At 37.5% G+C, this 19,841-nt stretch overlaps 1 protein-coding gene across 1 annotated transcript in view; it reads left to right on the top strand.

The window, feature by feature from the left end:
* The window catches only part of CDADC1 (cytidine and dCMP deaminase domain containing 1), a 48,970-nt gene that overhangs the window by 11,605 nt on the left and 17,524 nt on the right, over positions 1 to 19,841 (top strand). The window contains exons 4-6 of the mRNA XM_023187366.3: positions 2,291 to 2,468; positions 10,510 to 11,079; positions 17,196 to 17,245. Of these exons, the coding sequence (XP_023043134.1) occupies positions 2,291 to 2,468; positions 10,510 to 11,079; positions 17,196 to 17,245 (798 nt within the window). The remainder of the gene's footprint in view (positions 1 to 2,290; positions 2,469 to 10,509; positions 11,080 to 17,195; positions 17,246 to 19,841) is intronic.

Here is a 19,841-nt window from a genome sequence, read left to right as displayed (position 1 = left end):
CTGAAAAGATTCAGTCCTCTGGGATTTACGGTAAATGGAAGTGCCGAAATGGAATGCAGCTTGAGCTTTTATTTGTTTTGTTGAGTTTGAGATGGAAAAATCTTTGTCTCAAACTTGATATTTTGGCCTTACCTAAATACAAAATGAAAAAACATATTTTCTGAGGTGAGAAGGACTCTAGACAAAAAAGTGATCAACTCGACCCAAAAGGTGGTTCTAATAACAAATAGGTTGATGAGTATGCTTCTCACTTAATAGGAACAATTTTTTTTTTATGTTTTATTCTGGCTTTATTTCTGTCTGCTTAACTAGGAAAATCTAAAGCTGAAATCATTCCCTTGCAGCCACTTCCACTGGTCACACTGATTCAACTTAACAACAGGAGCTCTGTCAAGATCTTTTGATGAGGCAGCATTACTTCTTTTCCATGATGATACTTACTGGCCGGGCATGGTGGCTCACGCCTGTAATCCCAGCACTTTGGGAGGCCGAGGCGGGTGGATCACAAGGTCCAGAGATCGAGACCATTCTGGCTAACGTGGTGAAACCCCGTCTCTACTAAAAATACAAAAAATTAGCCGGGCGTGGTGGGAGCTACTCAGCTACTCCGGAGGCTGAGGCAGGAAAATGGCGTGAACCCGGGAGTCAGAGCTTGCAGTGAGCCCAGATCACGCCACTGCACTCCAGCCTGGGCGACAGAGCAAGACTCCGTCTCAATCAATCAATCAATCAATCAATCAATCCAGCCTGGTGACAGAGACTCTGTCTCAAATAAACAAACAAACTTATTCAAAGTATTCAGAAATCAATAATAATATATACTTTGCATTTGAGGAGTATAAAACTCTAGAAATTTTGGTAGGGAGGGGAAAGTGTTCACAAATTCAAGGTCAATTTAAAGCTTATTTTAAAAGCCGATATAGATAGGTTTTTCGTATTTTACATACATTCTTAGGTATATATTTTGTAAAGCAGAGATTTTTGTATTCCTTTTTAAATGTCTTTCTAGTTTAGGAGATGGTTAACTCAGAAATGGAATTCCATAAAAGCTTCTCTGTTCCTTCTTTTTTAGATATTTTACAAATTTTTCTTCATAATTTCAAACACTTATACTCAAAATCGAAACTGAAACTTGACTAGTTAATATCGCTTTGGTCTGATCCTTAAAGTGATTTCAGATATGCTGCATTGGAGAATAAGTATAGGGTAAAATCCCTTTGGAAGGGGATGGGAATAGGGCCAACCTCTCCTCAGCCCAAGCTCCCCTCATGTAACAGTCAGTCCCAAGCCCAAGGATCAGGCTTACATTCCTTACTTCAGAGGCTTTTGCTGTGAAAACAACATAGATTATTTTGTGCCTTATGCAGAACTGACTTTTTTTTTTTTTTTACCTTAGTCTGTTTTATCTGATATTGTTATACCAGCTTTGATTAATATTTGCTTAAGTTGAGACACTTTAGGTTCAATAGTAACACAAAACCTTCACTCAAAGAGATCCACTGGAAGTGCTTAGAACCCCAGTCAGTCCACAGTCTGCAGGGCTTAAATCAGGCTCAGCCAGTCCCTTCTCCGTGGAATACTGCTAGGATAGCTCATGCTCACTGCTCTGACGTCAAGTTCTCTCATCCTTTTTGACACTTGATGGTATGTCTTCCTTCTTTTTGTTGTTATAACTTACCTATAGTAGGAGGTAGGACCCAACTATAGTTGTCTAGACTGCCATAGTGCTAAAAATTGATACAGCCAGTAGTTTCTAGAAAGAAATTGAGAATTATCTTTACTTTGGTCAATATCTAAAATATTTTGGAATTTAAGATGACCTCTGCTTTACCATCTGCCTTTTACCATCTGTGCGTCTTTCAGAAAGTCATGTAAACTTTCTGGGCTTTACTTATCCATGTGTAAAATCAGGGCTTTATATTCTTTATTACCATCTAGAAGCTTAATACTAAATGGTACTACACTCAATGCTATAAGAAACAAGTCAAATTGACCTAGTTCTTGTCTTTTACTAGGTTATAATGTATCTAATCTTTCACTAGAACAAATTAATGATAATTACATGCTTAATCGTTTGATTAGTAGAGCTTAGGTTTAGAAAATTTCTGGCCTAAAGTCAACACTAAAGTTTCAGAAGCTTTTTGGATCTAATGAGAAATGTGCTTTGTACAAACTCTGTTTAGATAAAGAATTAAACAAAACTTCCATTTTATTAATAATTCAAGTATAATCCATAATGTGATTATTAGGTGTTATAACTAATAAGTTGTTATTTTATATCTTAATGTAGGTAAAGAGAACTGGTCTTGTGGTGGTGAAAAACATGAAAATTGTTGGTCTCCACTGTTCTAGTGAAGATTTACATGCCGGGCAGATTGCTCTTATTAAACATGGGTCAAGGCTGAAAAACTGTGATCTTTATTTTTCCAGAAAACCATGTTCTGCTTGTTTGAAAATGATTGTAAATGGTAAGTGCAGAAAATGGTTTGTTGGGGATTGAGAGTATTTATCTGGGATGGGCATGGTGGTTTATGCCTGTCATCCCAGCACTTTGGGAGGACAAGGCAGGAGGATCGCCTGAGCCTAGGAGTTCAAGAATAACCTGTGCAACACAGGGAGACCCCATCACTACAAAAAATAAATTAGCTAGGCATGGTGGTGCATGCTTGTAGTCCTCACTACTTGAGAGACTGAGGTGGGAGGATTGCTTGAGCCCAGGAGTTCGAGGATATAGTAAGCCATGATTGCGCCACTGCACTCTAGCCTGGGTGACAGAACAAGACCCTGTCTCCAAAAAAAGAAGAAGGAAAGAGCATTTGTCTGAGAGCAGTGGTGGGAACACATTTGCTAAATACCACAGAGATAATTTAGAAATACATATCTGAAAGTCAGGTGCTATGGCTTGCACCTGTAATCCCAGCTACTCAGAAGGCTGAGGCAGGAGAATTGCTCAAGCCCAGGAGTTCAAGGCTGTAGTGAGCTCTGATCGCTCCACTGCACTCCAGCCTGAGTGACAGAGCAAGACCCTATCTCTAAAAAATAAAATAAAAAATATATAAATATATATCTGAAGACAATTTGATACATTATAAGAGTAAACATCAGAAAACATGGATTCTGGTGTCATTCATGTCTACTAACCTATTAAATGACCCTCAGTGTATGAGTAATTAGTATAGTAGACTAATTACTTAGTAGACTAATGCTAACTGCTATAACAAAACAAAATTTCAGTGGCTTAGGGTACTAGATATTTATCATTTGTATAATAGTCCAACGCATGTGTTGCTAAACAGCAGGCAGCTTTCTCCATGTGGTTGATTGCTGGGCTAGGCATCTTCTGTCTCATTGCTGTTGTCATTTCTAGGGCTTTGAGTCCTCTGTATCCAGAGGCAGACTGAGAAAGAATGAGTAGAGAGGGTGAACCTGCTTCTTAAAACCCTGACCTGGAAGTCACATACATCATTTCTGTTCTCATCTGTTGTGAGAACTGTTGTTCCCACTGGGCAACTGTCTTTCAGTGACTACTCTACATTTTGGAAGGAGGAACACAAATTTTTAATGTATAGCCGTCCATCCACACCAGGCTATTCACTAAACCTCTCTGTGCTTATGATTCTGTTTTGCACCCAGGTATATGCCAACCATTCTTTCATTTAAAAAGTATGCATCCTGTTGCATAGGCATCATGGCAGATCAAAAAACAAAAAAACTAATGTGTTTCCTAATCTTTACCCTCAAGGTGTTATTTGGGGGCCAAAATAACAATTTAATATGATGCATTATCTAGTACCAAATCAGTGATACAGGTTGTAAGTGGTATTTGGTCTTAGAGGAGAAATAGTGATCCCTGCAGACTGCCATATTATGAAGGGCTAGGGATTAAGCTTGATCTTGATGCGTCATAGGTAGTGGAAGAGGAACACATTCCTGGTCAGGGGGAACAGTGCATATGGAGTCATCAAGTTGTAAGAAGCAAGGTTCTAGGGTTAGTATTTGAAATGGAGAATTATTCTTGGAGAATAGTGGCAGATGAATTATAATGATAGTGGAGAACTTTGAAGAACTGTAGGGCCTTTGGACTTTATCTTATAGAACAGAGTTCCTAGGCCTGTTGTGAGAAAGAGCTATTTTTATTTACATCAAAGCCTTGAGAGTAATGATCAGATCTATGTCAAGGTCAGTGCCTTGAGCTATAAATGGCAGAACTTCTAGAAGAAATGGGTCATGTGGCTAGAAACCTCTTGGCCTGCAACAAGTGTTTTGAGCAGGTAGGTATCTGTGGTAGTGATTGTATTCTATATTCTCAACTACAATTACCAATACATTGAGAAAATAGGTATGAAAGTGGTGGTGGCATTTTTTTCTCCTTTTCCCAACTAACCAGGCAGATTGGACATGTGTTTTATCTCTCGTGTTCAACTGTCCTACAGCTCCTGTTTGTAGGCAACGTGGAGACATTGAAGATTCTTGAGAAAGATGTAACATGATTGAAATTTTTGTTATTGCTGTTATTGAATTGGAACAGGGAGACATTAGAGATTGGGAGCTTGATTAGTAGACCATTGCATTAGGCAAGGTATAAAATAGGATTCAGATGATGATGTTGATACAGAAATGAAAGAATGTGAAAGAACCAAAACATTTGTTGGCTGAACTGTTCTAGATCAAGGGAGAAAAATGAATGAAAGATAGTCGTGCTTTGTGCTGAGCTAACTGTGCTGAAAGCAGTCTTAATAGCCTTGGAGCCGCAAATTCGAGGGAAGAATAGGAGAGTGCAGTTCACTGCTTGATGTCTTAAGACATTTCATCCTGACAAGAAAGATAATGAAGTATGGAAAGTCAGCAAGGATCTACAATGGAAATGCTTGTATATTGGTGTTGGACAAAATATAAGCAAAATTGCTATGTTAGATTAGGCTTATGTATTATATTTAGTTACCTTAGGAAGGGAGCATGGCTGAACCCCGTGCTATAGCTAGATTACTTTAGTTAGAATTGCTGTTACCTCAGTTACAAGGCAAATGTAGCACAGTGGTTCTCCAAGTGTGGTCTGTGGACTCCTGATGGTCCACGATGTCAGTGTTATTTTCATAATAACACTACCTTCAGGCTGGGCATGGTGGCTCATGCCTATAGTCCCAATCTTTTGTGAGGCTGAGGTAAGTGGATTGCTTGAGCCCAGGAGTTTGAGACCAGCCAGGGCAATATGGAGAAACCCCTTATCTACTAAAAATAGAAAAATTAGCTAGGCATGGTGGTATGTGCCTGTGGTCCCAGCTACTTGGAAGGCTGAGGTGGGAGAACCACCGGAGCCTGGGATGCGAAGGTTGCGGTGAGCTGTGATCCCGCCTCACCAGTGCACTCCAGCCTGGGCCACAGAGCAAGACCCTGTCCCAGAAAGCAAAAACAAAAACAGTACATTCATACTAATGGTACCAAAACAATGATAGGTAAAACTACTGTTTCCGTATCTTTATTTTTATTTCATTTTTTTTTAGAGGGAGTCTCACTCTGTTGCCCAGGCTGGAGTGCATTGGCACAATTTCAGCTCATTGCAACCCCTGCCTCTCAGGTTCAAGTGATGCCCCTGCCTCAGCCTCCTGAGTAGCTGGAATTACAAGTGCGCACCACCATGCCCAGCTAATTTTTGTATTTTTAGTAGAGACAGGGCTTCACTGTGTGGGTCAGGCTGGTCTCAAACTTCTGACTCGTGATCTGCCCACCTTGGCCTCCCAAAGTGCTGGGATTACAGGCGTGAGCCACCACACCCGGCCTGTTTCCATATCATTAATCAAGACAGTGGTGCCATACCACACTGGTAGTCATTGTACTCTTCACTGCACTCAGAGGGAAAAAAGAAAACCAGTTTTACATAAGAAGGTCCTTGATGAAACAGTAAAAAGTATTAATTTTATTAAATCCCAACTTGAGTCTGCATCTTTTTAATATTCTGTCTGAGGAAACAGGAGGTGGGTATAAAGTGCTTTTGCTACAGACCTAAGATATGAAGATGGCTTTGAGGAAAACCATGTATGTGATTGTTTGAGTTGCAGACTGAATTATCTACTTTTTTAATGGAATATCATGAACTGACAGTGGTTAGACTTGGATATTTGGCAGATATTTTCTTGAAATTATAGTGAACCTGTCACTTTCAGATAAACAACTGACATTTTTTATTGCCAGTGATAAAATTTGAGCTACAAGTGAAAATTAGAATTTTGGAAAACTCATATTCTCCATTATGAGCCTGACAGCATCTTACCACTTAGACTCTTTTGATGGGATTGGTGGCGATATTAATGAATGGGATTTTTTTTAAATATTGTGGAATCAGTAAATCATTATTTTCCAGATGACCAATGCACAATGCTACAAAATCATGCATGAGTAAAAGCCATTCTAAGTGCAAGACAGACCAATGGACTTTAACCTAACAGTTCAAAAAGTGTGTTGATAAGGTTTCAGATTCTACGTTGTAACTAACATTTAAGAAACTATCCCATTTTTATGTAGTGCCAAAGAAGAATATTCACAAGTGTCTGAAATGGCTGTTAAAATACTCCTTTTTCAACCACATATCTGTATGAGGCCAGATAATTTTCATGTACTTCAGTGAAAACAACATATTGCAACAGATTGAAAACAGAAGCAAATTTGAGCATCCAGCTGTTTTCTATTAAGCCAATTTTTTTTTTTTTTTTTTTTTTTTACAAAGCAAGTTACTTTATTAGAATTTTAAGCAATGTATAAGTGATGGAATCATTCTAACAACACATCTATTCACTGCTTACAATTCCAACCAATTTCAGTTCTCTGATATCTAATGACAAGAGCGAAGACCTGTTACAGTTCCTTCCACCAGTAAGACCCACAGCTCAAAGTTGTGGGAGTGACTAACTGAGCCATAGGCCTTCACATGTTTACCACATTAAAATACCACAGTGTTTTCCTATAAGGTCAACCACCTGGGAGCTAATTAACATTAGCATTAAGATTTAAATAAACTGTTAGGCACAGGGCTAGATCAGACATTATAAAACTTTGTGGTGCCCTATTCAAGCCACACAAATCCCCAAATATTTTAGCTTGTAATAGTTTTGTCTTTCCTCTCTTGAGACAATTATTTGGGTACTTGGTTTTGGAAATAAGGTAATTCACGATGGAAGTTTCCTAGCTGTGATGGTGCTCTAGGCAACTTCAGAGAATGAAGATAGAAATTATGCATGATTATATAACATGAAGAGTTAAATTTCTATTACACACTCAGTTTCCATTCTCTGATTTCTCTTAGCTCTATAAACACATGTAAATCTTCTGCAGAGCTTTAAAGAGCTCTGAAAGGGAAAATACCGTTCCATATATGGAATTGATAGCATAGTACAGGCCAGGGGCAGTGGCCCACACCTGCAATCCCAACATTGTGAGGCCAGTGGGAGGACCGCCTGAGGCCAGGAGCCCAAGACCAGCCTAGGCAACATAGCAAGACCCCGTCTCTACCAAAAAAAAAAAAGTAGCTGGGTGTGGTGGTGCACACCTGCAATCACAGCCGATCTGGAGGCTGAAGCAGGAGGATTGGTAGAGTATGGGAGTTAGAAGTTACAGTAAGCAATGATGTCACCACTGCACTCCAGCCTGAGTGACAGACTGGTCTCTATTTAAAAAAAAAAAAAAAGGTATAGTGATACACTATTAATTCTATATATGCTAATATGAGATAGCATCCATATAAACTACTATCAAGTCTTTATGTGCCAGCTACTGTAATAAGTCTTTTCAAGTTTAACTCACTGAATTCATAATGAATTATGAGTTAGCTACCATTATTTCCCCCATTTTACAAATAGGGAAACTGAGATTGGGAGACATTATTTAACTTGCTGGCAAGTTATTTTTATTTAAATTTAATAAACATTAATAAACATCATTTAAGTTACTGGCAGAACTGGTATTTGAACCTACTTAATCTGATTCTAGAGCCTGTGCTATATAAACTCTTACCCACTATGCTATGCTATTCATTAGTATCCATTTAACAATTACTACTATTGCAATAGCTGCAATTATCACTCCTATAGTACAGGGGAATCTATCAAAGAAACACTCAGCTTTCACTTATCTATTTCTGAAAACATTTTTTATTAAAATATCAGGTGCATTTCACTGATCTATTTTTATAATTGTCAATTTATTTAAGTACTTTTATTATATGATGTAAGAAAAGTGTTTGAAATGTCTTCTGGAATTAACCGAACAAATTAAATGTGCAAAATTTAGAATAGAATTTTACAGAGTTTATAGGCCACCGAAGCCCATTCATGAAACCCTTCATGAAACCCATTCATGAGGCCAAAGGGCAAAACAAACCCTCCCTGAAAATCTCAATTGGGCTTTTAATATTTAAATTTAAATGTCTATATGAATTCTGCTGCTCAGTTTTGTCCTTCCATTCTTCTTAATTTTCCAGTGAAACTGATAACTATTAGTTTTCCTTTTGCTATTAAGCCAAATATTAAAGATATTTGTAAAAATTTAAAACAATCTCATTCTTACAAGTTTTTGTTTTGGAAAATATTTTTTTCATAAAGCTAATGTTATTTATATTAATGTATAACAGATTATTGTTATTTTTAATGAATTAATAAATATTTTAAATTTTGTTTTAATTTTCAAGTACAATAAATATCAGTAGATATATTTTACATAAATGAAAGCTCTTTGTGGTCCTCAATAATTTTTAAGAGTGTTAAGGAATCCTGAGATCAAAAAATTTGAGAAACTGTGCTTTAGCATTTGCCACTAATACACAAATGTCTGTCTAAAGAGGATTTTCCCCCTCTTCTTAAATCAGGATTACTGGGAGCAACTAAGATGCCTAGATGAAAGGTTTACCATCACTGCTGGTTAGGAAATGGATTATGAGAACTCGAACAGAGGGAAGGTGAAATGCTACCAGAGGAAACACTCTGATATGAGGTTTGAGGCCTTCAAAATTGCTTTGTAGCATAAGCCACAGTGAGTCAGGAGTACCAGGGAGTGGATAGAATGTTCATTTGTTTAACTTAGACTTTTTAGTTCATCAATTATTTTGAAGGGTAGAACATTCTGTGGGCTATCTTTCTATTTGCTTCTGGGTACAATTACAAAAAAAAGTCTCTCCTAGCTGAAATGACATGCAGTAATAGCAAAGGGGTCTCTTTGTTGTAAACTGTTCATTAATTGATGAACATTTGTGTACTTAACTATGTATAAGGCATCTCATCGTTCCATTTCAAATATAAATTAAAATATTTTTTTCACGTTTGTTATCCTGTTATGTTTTCTCTTTTACAAATTGTCTGTTCATATCTTTTTGTCTTTCTTTAGGCCTTATTCTTGTCAATTCATATGTGCTCTAATGAATTGAAATATTTTCTGTATATTAAACATTACTAACCTTTCGTTTGTCACACTGATTGAAAAATGATGTTTAGTTTGTTGTTTTGTCTTTAATTTTGTGAGCTTTGGAAAGTTAATATTGCCCTTCAAACACCATCCCAACATCACATAAGAATTTTTTCATGTTATAAATTCTTTCCTCAAACACCATCCCAACATCACATAAGAATTTTTTCATGTTATAAATTCTTTGTGGACATTTTTGATAACTGTTTTATTATGAGAAGGACCATAATTAATTCAAACATTCCCCTATTTTGGTCATTTAGGTTTTTGGGTTTTGGTTTTTTGTTTAACATTTTTGCTTGCTATTTTAAAGAATGCTGTGCATGCATGAGATTTCTTCTCTATATTTAGAATATTTTCCTAGAATGGATTCTCAGAAGAATTCTCAGTCTGTGGACAGGAACATTTTTAATGCATGGAAGAAGTATTTATTCCAGATAGAAAACTCTAGGCAATATTAGTTGTTCCCTGTAACATTTTAAAAAACAGCCATGGCACCATGGAGGACTCTTTGAGTATATAGTTTTAGCGCTGGGCTTTGAGATCACACTTCACAACACCAGTAATTCCACAAATGCATTCCCAGGAACTGTGTTAGAGGCTGAGTAACTTTTTCTTGAAAAGGCCAGATAATAAATATTTTAGACTTTGCAGGCCATGTGGTGTCCATCACAGCTACTCAACTCTGTCACGCGAAAGCACCCAAAGACTATATAAGTGAATGGGTGTGTGTGTCTGTGTTTCAATAAAGGTTTATTTATGGACACTGAAATTTGAATTTCCTACAGTTTGATGTGTCACAAAATGTTCTTTTGATTTGTCCAATATTTTAAAATGTAAAACCCATTCTTAACCTGTGAGCTGTACAAAGACTGGCAGTGGACTGGATTTGGCCTGTGGGTGGTAGTTTGCCAACCTTCAGGCTATATAATAGGTGACTTGGTAATAGACATTTATTATATTGAGGGTTCTAGATATACTGCAATGATAGGGTGGATTTTATCATGAAAACCCTAAATTCAGTATGTATCTCATAATTATCTTTCATATTTTGTATTTCAGCTGGAGTTAACCGAATTTCATATTGGCCTGCTGATCCAGAAATAAGTTTGCTTACGGAGGCTTCTAGTTCTGAAGATGCAAAGTTAGATGCCAAAGCAGTGGAAAGATTGAAGTCAAACAGTCGGGCCCATGTGTGTGTCTTACTTCAACCTTTGGTGTGTTATATGGTGCAGTTTGTAGAGGAGACCTCTTACAAATGTGACTTTATTCAAAAAATTACAAAAACATTGCCGGATGCTAACACTGACTTTTATTATGAATGTAAACAAGAAAGAATAAAAGAATATGAAATGTTATTTTTGGTTTCAAATGAAGAAATGCATAAGCAAATACTGATGACTATAGGTTTGGAGAACCTCTGTGAAAATCCATACTTTAGCAATCTAAGGCAAAACATGAAAGACCTTATCCTACTTTTGGCCACAGTAGCTTCCAGTGTGCCGAACTTTAAACACTTCGGATTTTACTGTAGCAATCCAGAACAGATTAATGAAATTCACAATCAAAGTTTGCCACAGGAAATTGCAAGGCACTGCATGGTTCAGGCCAGGTTATTGGCATATCGAACTGGTGAGTTACATAGATCGTAAATTGGGGCTGATTGGTTGGGTTGTATTTGTCTCTAAAGTGTTCGTCTCATTTATAGTAGAGTTCATTTACTCATAGTTACTAAAGTTTTGCTGTTCATACAGTATAGAGAAGTTAGTGAGTCCCTTAGGTAGACAACTCTTTCTCCCAGCAGTTTTGGGATTCCTTGTGGCTTTATATTCAGTACCACATTTCTACATCAGGGCCTCATTAATCTAGGCCCTTCTTTCTGCTTCTTGCTTTTATGATTTCACTGTTCCTTGAGCCCTCCACTAAAGGTAGGACAAGAAGAGAAAGGAGAGGCCCAGTGCAGTGGTTCATGCCTGTAATTGCAACACTTGAGGAGGCTGAGACAGGAGGATCGCTTGAGCTCAGGAGTTCAAGACCAGCGTGGACAACATAGCACAACCTCGACTCTAACAAAAAATACAAAAAAAATTAGCTGGGCATGGTGGTGTGTGGTGGTGCGTGCCTGTAGTCCCAGCTGCTTGGGAAGCTAAAGCAGGAAGATTGCTTGAGCCCAGTAGTTTGGGGTTGCAGTGAGCTACTATAGCACCACTGTACTCCAGCTCCAGAGACAGAGCAAGACTCTGTCTCCAAAAAAAAAGAAAAAGGAGAAAACCAAAATTACTCATTTTTGTTAACTCTTCAATATTTTGATGTACTGAATACTTAACAAAAAGTTTTAAAAATCTTTAACATTAATTCAAAATAACTAATAGAATCAAGGTAAAGGAATGGTGATTATTGCAGATTCTTCCAGTTGCTGGTATGTCTTCAATCAGCAAGTTGAGAAATCAAACGTTTTTACTGTATTCTATTAAGTTGTATATTTGGAAAAGGAAAATATTACTTGGAATTTTTCTTTGTTATGGTAAAAGACAGCATCTGTATTTCCAAACATGGAACAGTATTTTCACATCTTACCTGATGTAAGATTTCTCAACATAGAGTCATGATCACTTTTTAAAATGCATCTTTGAAATAAAGAGGAAAAACATAGGCAGGAGGAGCAGTAGAGTAAGATTTGTTTGAGGAGTGTACTGCAGTAGCATTTAAAAATTATCCCAAGAAAGAAGAGAAAGTCATCAGAAAGGGTCTCTACAGATGCTGCTGGTCTGCAGTAGTCAACAGAAGGGAGGTTCTCAGCTGGCAGCAAATCAGAATCACCATCGAAACATTTATAAAAAGTACAGATGCTCAAACCCCAACCCAGACCTATTAAACCATGTCCCTAACCAAATATGGCCAAGGTCTATGTTTTTAAAAGTTCTGCAGGGTGTTCTGATGTTCAGCAGAGTTAATAATTGCTCAATTCTTATTAAAGATTTTGATTCTGTAGGCACACATTATGTGACCCCAAACAATTGCATTGTGTAAAAGTCTGGTTTCATGTAATTATCTTCTATTGTGGGTTATATATTTGTTTCTTTGCCAACTCCAGCTTTGTAAAGAATTTTTCTGTAAACCATTCAAAAAGACAGAAAACATAAATGGGAACAGCTGTTGTAGCTATAATTCGCTAATTACCCTTCACTAATTAGAATTCAGCAGAACCCTGCCTGTGTTCCAGAGTAAGAGGGAGATGTGAATCTGCTGTTGTTTTACTGGATCTTAGTACCTCTTGCTTCTATACAACACCTTATCATACCAGCTATGATTCCAGTGTTTAAAGATGCAGTATGTATACGTTTGCATTTATATTCTTTATTAGATACTCTACTGTATAGTTATATTTTATATTCTAAATATATCCACTATTATGCAGAATTTTGTACATAAAGCCCTGCTTAGGCACTTCATGGGCAATTTAAAAGATTTTTCAAGGTTAATTGTTGGTGATTTTTTTTTTGTTTACATGGAACTCAAATCCTGAATAGGGTGCAACTCCTCTGTAACTCACTGTACTCCACTGTGCACTCTTCCAGGGAAGAAACCATGTCTTAATCATTTTTTCCTTAGCACTAAACACAATGTGTGTTGAATGGATAAAACAAATCTTTTTATCCAAAGATAAAGGGTCCACAATCCCTTATGCAAAATTTTTGGAGCCAGATGAAAAGGAATTCAGAACTTTTCAGATTTTATTTTATTTTTTTGAGACAGGGTTTTACTCTATTGCCCTGGCTGAGTGCAGTGGCACTCATGGCTCACTGCAGCCCTCAACCTCTCAGCCTCAAGCAATCCTCCCACATCGGCCTCCTGAGTAGCTTGTACTACAGGTGAACACCACCATGTCCAGCCACTTTTTTATTTTTTGTAGAGATGTCTCACTGTGTTGCCCAGGCTGGTTTCAAACTCCTTGGCGTAAGCAATCTTCCTGCCTCAACCTCCCAAAGTTCTGGGATTACAGGCATGAGCTACCAATGCCAATCCAGATTTTTAAAAGGTAATATGGTACATATACTGTTATATAGAACTCCCAATGGGGTCTGGGACAGTACCCTATAATCACATGAATACATACAGAGTGAAAAAAGTAGGAATATTTTCTCTCAGCAGAATAATTGAAGGCTATAAATAATTCAGTTTGGGTCAGATTTGATCACAAAATAAGTGCATCAAAATTCAAAAAAACTTGATGTAAGAGATTTCAAATCAGGGACTCTGGGCCTGTAATTCTTCCTTGATAAATAATAACAATGACAGTTTATGGAACACCTACTATGTGTCAAGCACTGAGCTTGGTGATTTATATATGTATCTCATTTAACATTGGTGGATATCCCTATGATACAGTGTGCTTCCAATTAAGCTTTAATTTCACATTATTCAGTTTGGCTTGATGACCTCATTTCTCCCTGATTAATAGATGAAGATACCATTTCATTTAAAAATGTACATATGATTAAAATGAATTCCAAAACCTCTAACAACAGAGTTCTAAAATGAATTGAAAGTAGTTGCTTATAATTGCTTTTTGAATGATGAATAAAGAGGAGCCATAGAGATGTCATGAAAAGTATGTTACTAGCCAGGTGTGGTGACTGCCGCCTGTAATACCAGCACTGAGAGACTGAGGCAGGAGGACTGCTTGAGGCCAGGAGTTCCAAAAGTATGTTTCTAGAATACCTGGAGGTAGCAAAAAAGTGGAAAGAATGTGTTTAGATTCTTGGGGGGCAAAGCAGGAGGAAGGCATCACGTCTTATCTATCTGGTTTAAGTATTGAGTTGTGATCTCTTCATGTCTTGCTTTCCCATCAGATTAGGTGTTTTCCAAAGCTAAGGATTACGCTTTCCTCCTGGACCACAGTGCTGATGATAAGAGTAGGCTGGAGTAATCAAAAAAGTTAACTTTTAAAACAGAACTCAGTGGTTCTCAGATATGAGTATGCCTGAGAATCAAGGTGGAGCTCAGGAGAAATGCAGATTCCTAAATCTTACCTGCCTCTCTCAGAGAGGTTGATTTAGGGGACTTCCATGGAAGCCAGGAGTTGCCTCTTTTTTTTTTTTTTAATTTTAAAAACAAGCATCCAGTAATTTTGATGCAAGAGGTCTGTGGAGCACCTTGGACACTGACATGACCACAGGATTGGGAGCTGAAATAACCACACTTGTGTTCCAGAACAAAAAGTTCCCCTCTGATTTTCAGTGATCAAAGAGCCCCAGGAATTTGACTCAGTGATCGTAAGTTGACCTTTCCTTCAAAGTTGTACAGAGAAAACGCTGTGAATGACTAGATCATAGGGAGCAATTTCTGTAAAAATTATAGACATGAAAAGATTTTTGAGAAATTACCTCATCTGTCACCAGCCTGAGTGCTGGGTGACATCAAATCTGTTTTATATGGATGAAAATTTATTCCTATTTTAAAAGACAAGTAGTAAAGAATGTTCTGTTGATGTAACTAACCTTAGCTAGGCAGTAGAGCTGCATGCTGATGGAAAAATCACATTTTTTTTTCCCTCCTAACAAGGTTTAGTCTGTCCCCAGGCCGAAACACAAAAAGTGGCTTCTGTGACTAAGAAACATAACATTAAAAACATGCAGTGTTGATGGTAGAAAAGGGGGCTCTTAATAGGGAGAATTTTTATTCTGGTTTTGTTTTTTCATTTTAGATTTATGCAAAAATAAAACTTTAAAGATTTTGGTTTTGCAGGCAAATATAATCTTATGTTTATAACTTCTGCCACTTACCTTAGAAATGAGCATAAAGCCATTGATTTGTATTCTTGCCCACTCATGTTAAACTCTAAAGGTCTGTGAAGGAACCCAATTTTGTTTACACCAAAATCCCTTTTCCCTCTACTCTATAGAAGGAAGTCATCCCATGCACTCTGCCGTTCAGCCTCGTTCATTTCCTTCAGAGCACAGCACATAAAGTACTGTTTGTTTCCTTGTTGCTGTTCTCCTTCACCATCCAACTGTAAGTCGTATGAGGAAGGGACTACAGTTTCCCTCACCACTGCATCCTCAGTTCTCACAGTACTTGGAACATAAGAGGCATTCAATAAATGGAAATTTTTGTCAAAGATTTCTTTTTTCTTGTTTTTTGAGATGGAGCCCTTCTCTGTCCCCCAGGCTGGAGTGAAGTGGTACGATCTTGACTCACTGCACCCTCCACCTCCCAGGTTTAAGCAATTATCCTGCCTCAGCCTCCCAAGTAGCTGCGATTATAGGCATGCACCACCACACCTGGCTAATTTTTGTATTTTTAGTGGAGACGGGGTTTCACTATGTTGGCCAGGCTGTGTCAAGGAATTCTTTATGTCATGGTGCAAGGTGGAGGAAAGGCCAAGCAAGTTGGATCCAGAGGGCTAAGTTTTAGCATATTTCTTTGCCTGTTTCTGCATCTAGAAATGGAAATTTTATCTGCTTTACCTTTAGGGTAAAAATGAGATCATGAATAAACATGTTTAACATAAATTATACAAATGCTTTGTGGTATAATTTTGAAAACCAGAGCTTGCTTGAATTTGAGATGGGAAATTTTATGAGAGTATCATAACTGTTTTAAAGTTAACCTCTTAATAAGACATTCATTGTAGTTTTTAATGCAATTGTGGCACAAATTTTCTTTGTACCTTTACTGGAAAGTAGGTATTTAAAAATGTTATCATTGGAGGGATTCACTTTTAGGAAATTGTAGAGTGAAACCACAGTTTCAGTTAATCCTCCCCAAAATGAAAATGCCCTAGGGTAAGTTCACAGATAATTGTTATTTTCTATGTGTAAATATGCCACTTAACTACCTAAGTCCCTTATTAAGATTTTGATAAATACTATGGTTTTCCTAATTAGTGTAATTTGTCTTAGAAATTTGAAACTCAACATTGTATAGAAGGAAAAAGTAAATCCTTAATATGTAGAATTTCTATTTTTTTAATTTTCTGTTTCAGATTAATCGTTTTAAGAAGTACAGCTTTACTTTTGCAAAGGTTTTGGTTCTACAGGGAAATTACAATCTTATGTTTGTTTATAACTTCTGCTATTTGATTTAGACATGGGCAAGATGTCATTAACTTGCTTTCCCTCAAGGTAAACTGAAAGTCAGGGAAAGGACAACATTTTGTTTAAATCAGAATTCTCTTCATGTGTATTTTCTAGCAACAGATAGATAGATAGATCCATAAAGATTTATTTATGTTTGTATGAGAAGTTTGAACTTTTTTCTTAGCGAGAACATTTTCATAAGATATATTTTCCATGATTAGAGTATAAATAATACTGAGAAAAGACAAATTTGGTTGTTGTGAACAGTTATTACACAAAATCCATTAGTTCTGAAACTGTTATTCAATTTTATCATCTATCAGAAGTAGTCGTTTAGAAACCGGCTTGTTAATGGAGAATCAATGAAGTTGCACTTAGTCCTGGCTACAGCTTTGAGGGAACTGACTGTGGACATTGCCATTTAGTGGCCTCCACATACGTATGTGTGACTGAGTTGGTAGTGACTCTCTCTAGTTATTTGGTACCTAGCTCCCACATTCCATACTTAAAAGTGTTTAATACTTTTCTGTAATTAATGAAGATATCAAGAATTGCTGCTGCATTTATGAAGTATGTTTCGATACAAGTTTTTATTATTTTTGGAAAAATATATTTCTAAAACTAACACCATAATTTTTACTGAGTTAAATGCCATATATCTTTCAGAGGATCATAAAACAGGAGTTGGGGCAGTCATTTGGGCAGAAGGGAAATCTGTAAGTACGAAAACAATTCTTTAAATATTTAACCTGGATTTTGTTTAAACATAGTTCAGTCTTTGGTGCATTACAGGTTATTGACCATTAAGATTAATATTTTTGTAATGGTGCATTTATGAAGATCTATAAAGATTTGCTCATTCCCTCAACAATCTTCTAGATAGACGCATTCATTCAGCAAACATTTGTTAACACTCTACAGGTTAGGCTCTGTGCCACAGTGAATGCTGGGGATTAAAGATAACATTTTATGGCCCCATAGTTTACTGATGGAGATGTAGAAGTAAAAAATAACTGATATGTAAGTGTAATTATAACTGATATCATGAGAACATAGAGGAGGAACCTTTGCTTGGAAAAATGAGTAAATACTCTTGGTGAATATTATTAATGTTAATAATATTAATATTCTTGAAGAATAAGATAATTTCATCAGACAGAGCAAGTCAATAGGACTAGGAGGATAACATGAATATTCTTGGTGAATATTCTTTTTTTTTTTTTTTTTTTTTTTGAGACAGAGTCCCCCTCTGTCACCCAGGCTGGAGTGCAGTGGTGCAATCTTGGCTCACTGGCAGCCTCTGCCTCCTGGGTTCAAGTGATTCTTATGTTTCAGCCTCTTGAATAGCTGAGACTACAGGCATGTACCACCACTTTTGCCATGTTGACCAGGCTGGTCTTGAACTCTTGGCCTCAAGCAATCCACCCTCCTCTGCCTCCCAAAGTGCTGGGATTACAGGTGTGAGCCACCATGCCTGCCCTGAATATACTTAATATTAATAATGTTCTTGAAGATTAGGAGGATATAATCAGACAGAGCAAGTTAATGGGACCAGGAGAATAACACACAGAGATTGGAGTGAGAGAGAGAATATGGGAAAATGCATCTGATTTGGCACATAGAGTAAGCAACAAATTGGACTGGACCATGAAGAACCCTATATCCCATGTAAAGATTTTGGACTTTATCCTGGCAGTGACATACTATAGAATAGCACTAACCAGTAGAGAGAAAAGGCAAGCCTCAAACTGAATTTTAAATTTTTAGGAGCCATATACATATATATTTTGAGACAGAGTCTCGCTCTGTCGCCAGGCTGGAGTGCAGTGGTGCAGTCTTGGCTCACTGCAACCTCTGCCTCCTGGGTTCAAGCAATTCTCCTGTCTCAGCCTCCCAAGTAGCTGGGACTATAGGCACGCGCCACCACGCCCAGCTAATTTTTGTATTTTTAGTAGAGATGGGGTTTCACCATGTTGTCTGGAATGGTCTCAATCTCTTGACTTCGTAATCCATCTGCCTTGGCCTCCCATAGTGCTGGGATTACAGGTGTGAACCACCTCGCCTGGCCAGAGCCATATTTTTAAAAGGAAAACAGATGAATTAATTTTAAGAAAATATTTAATCCTGTAATCAATAAAAATTACTAATGAAATATTCTGCATTTAAAAAATATTAAATCTTCAAAATTCTATGTGTATTTTACACCTGCAGCACCTGTCAATCTAGACTAACCACATGTGGCTAGTGGCGACTGTATTGGACAGTGCAGTCCAAGAATATTGTAAGTGGAGAAATGATTTGATCAGATTTGCATTATAAATGAATGAAGTAGGGCTAGAGAGGAAATAGGGAGATTAATAAAAGAGAGATGAGGACTTGGAGTTGTGGGGATGGGTTAGGAGGCTAGAATCAAGAGATATTTAGTAACTATATAGCTGACTGAAAGGTGAGCCTACATTTTGCCTCAAGGACTTCACAGAAAGTAATCCATTTGCTTTGATGTTTCACAAACTCCTCAAGTTCAACTCATCCAGTATCTTCCCTGCTAACCTTCTCCCTCGCTAGTAGTCACCATCTCATCTGTTACTGTACACATACGATCACCTAGCACAATGGATTCCACCTTCAAAATACCTCTTAACTCTACTTACCTCTACCCCAACTGTTAACTCCTACTAGAATACTAGGCTCCTCAGATAGAAATTCCATAGCACTCTGTACAACTTGTCTGTGACATTCATCACAGTTAAAGTTATCTGTCCAATTTCTTACCCTCCCCAGACTAGAAGGCTCATGAGGGTAGGGACTCTCTGTCTTGTTTACAGTTGTATTCCAGCACCTAGCATAGGTCTAGCCAGTGGTTGGAACTCTCATTTGTGTGTACACGAATGCTCAGCAGTCTTTTGGCTTAACATCTGGTTCTTAAAAATTTTGTGGAGAATGTCAGTTTCTAGTTATCTCTAGAGTAGGCCGGCAGGCAGCACGGTGAAATGGAAAGACACATGGCTTAGAGTCAAGTAGCCTGGGCTTGAATTCTGGCTATGTTACTTACTCATTTTGTGACCCGAGATAATTAGTCACTCTTGTCCTCAGTTTCCTTATCTGTAAAACAGTAATATTAATAGTATCACTCTTTAGGTTGTTTCAAGAATTGATCAAATGAAATCATGCATATAAAACTCAGTATGGCTGGGCACAGTGGCTCATGCCTGTAATCCCAGCACTTTGGGAGACTGGGGCTGGAGGATTGCTTGAGCTCAGGAGTCCAAGACAATCCTGGGCATCATGGTGAGACCCCATCACTACAAAAAA

The sequence above is a fragment of the Piliocolobus tephrosceles genome, chromosome X, assembly GCF_002776525.5.
Source record: "Piliocolobus tephrosceles isolate RC106 chromosome X, ASM277652v3, whole genome shotgun sequence".
Taxonomy (NCBI): Eukaryota; Metazoa; Chordata; class Mammalia; order Primates; family Cercopithecidae; genus Piliocolobus; species Piliocolobus tephrosceles.
Note: the sequence above shows the minus strand (reverse complement) of the source record. Positions and strands in the feature narration are given on the sequence as shown.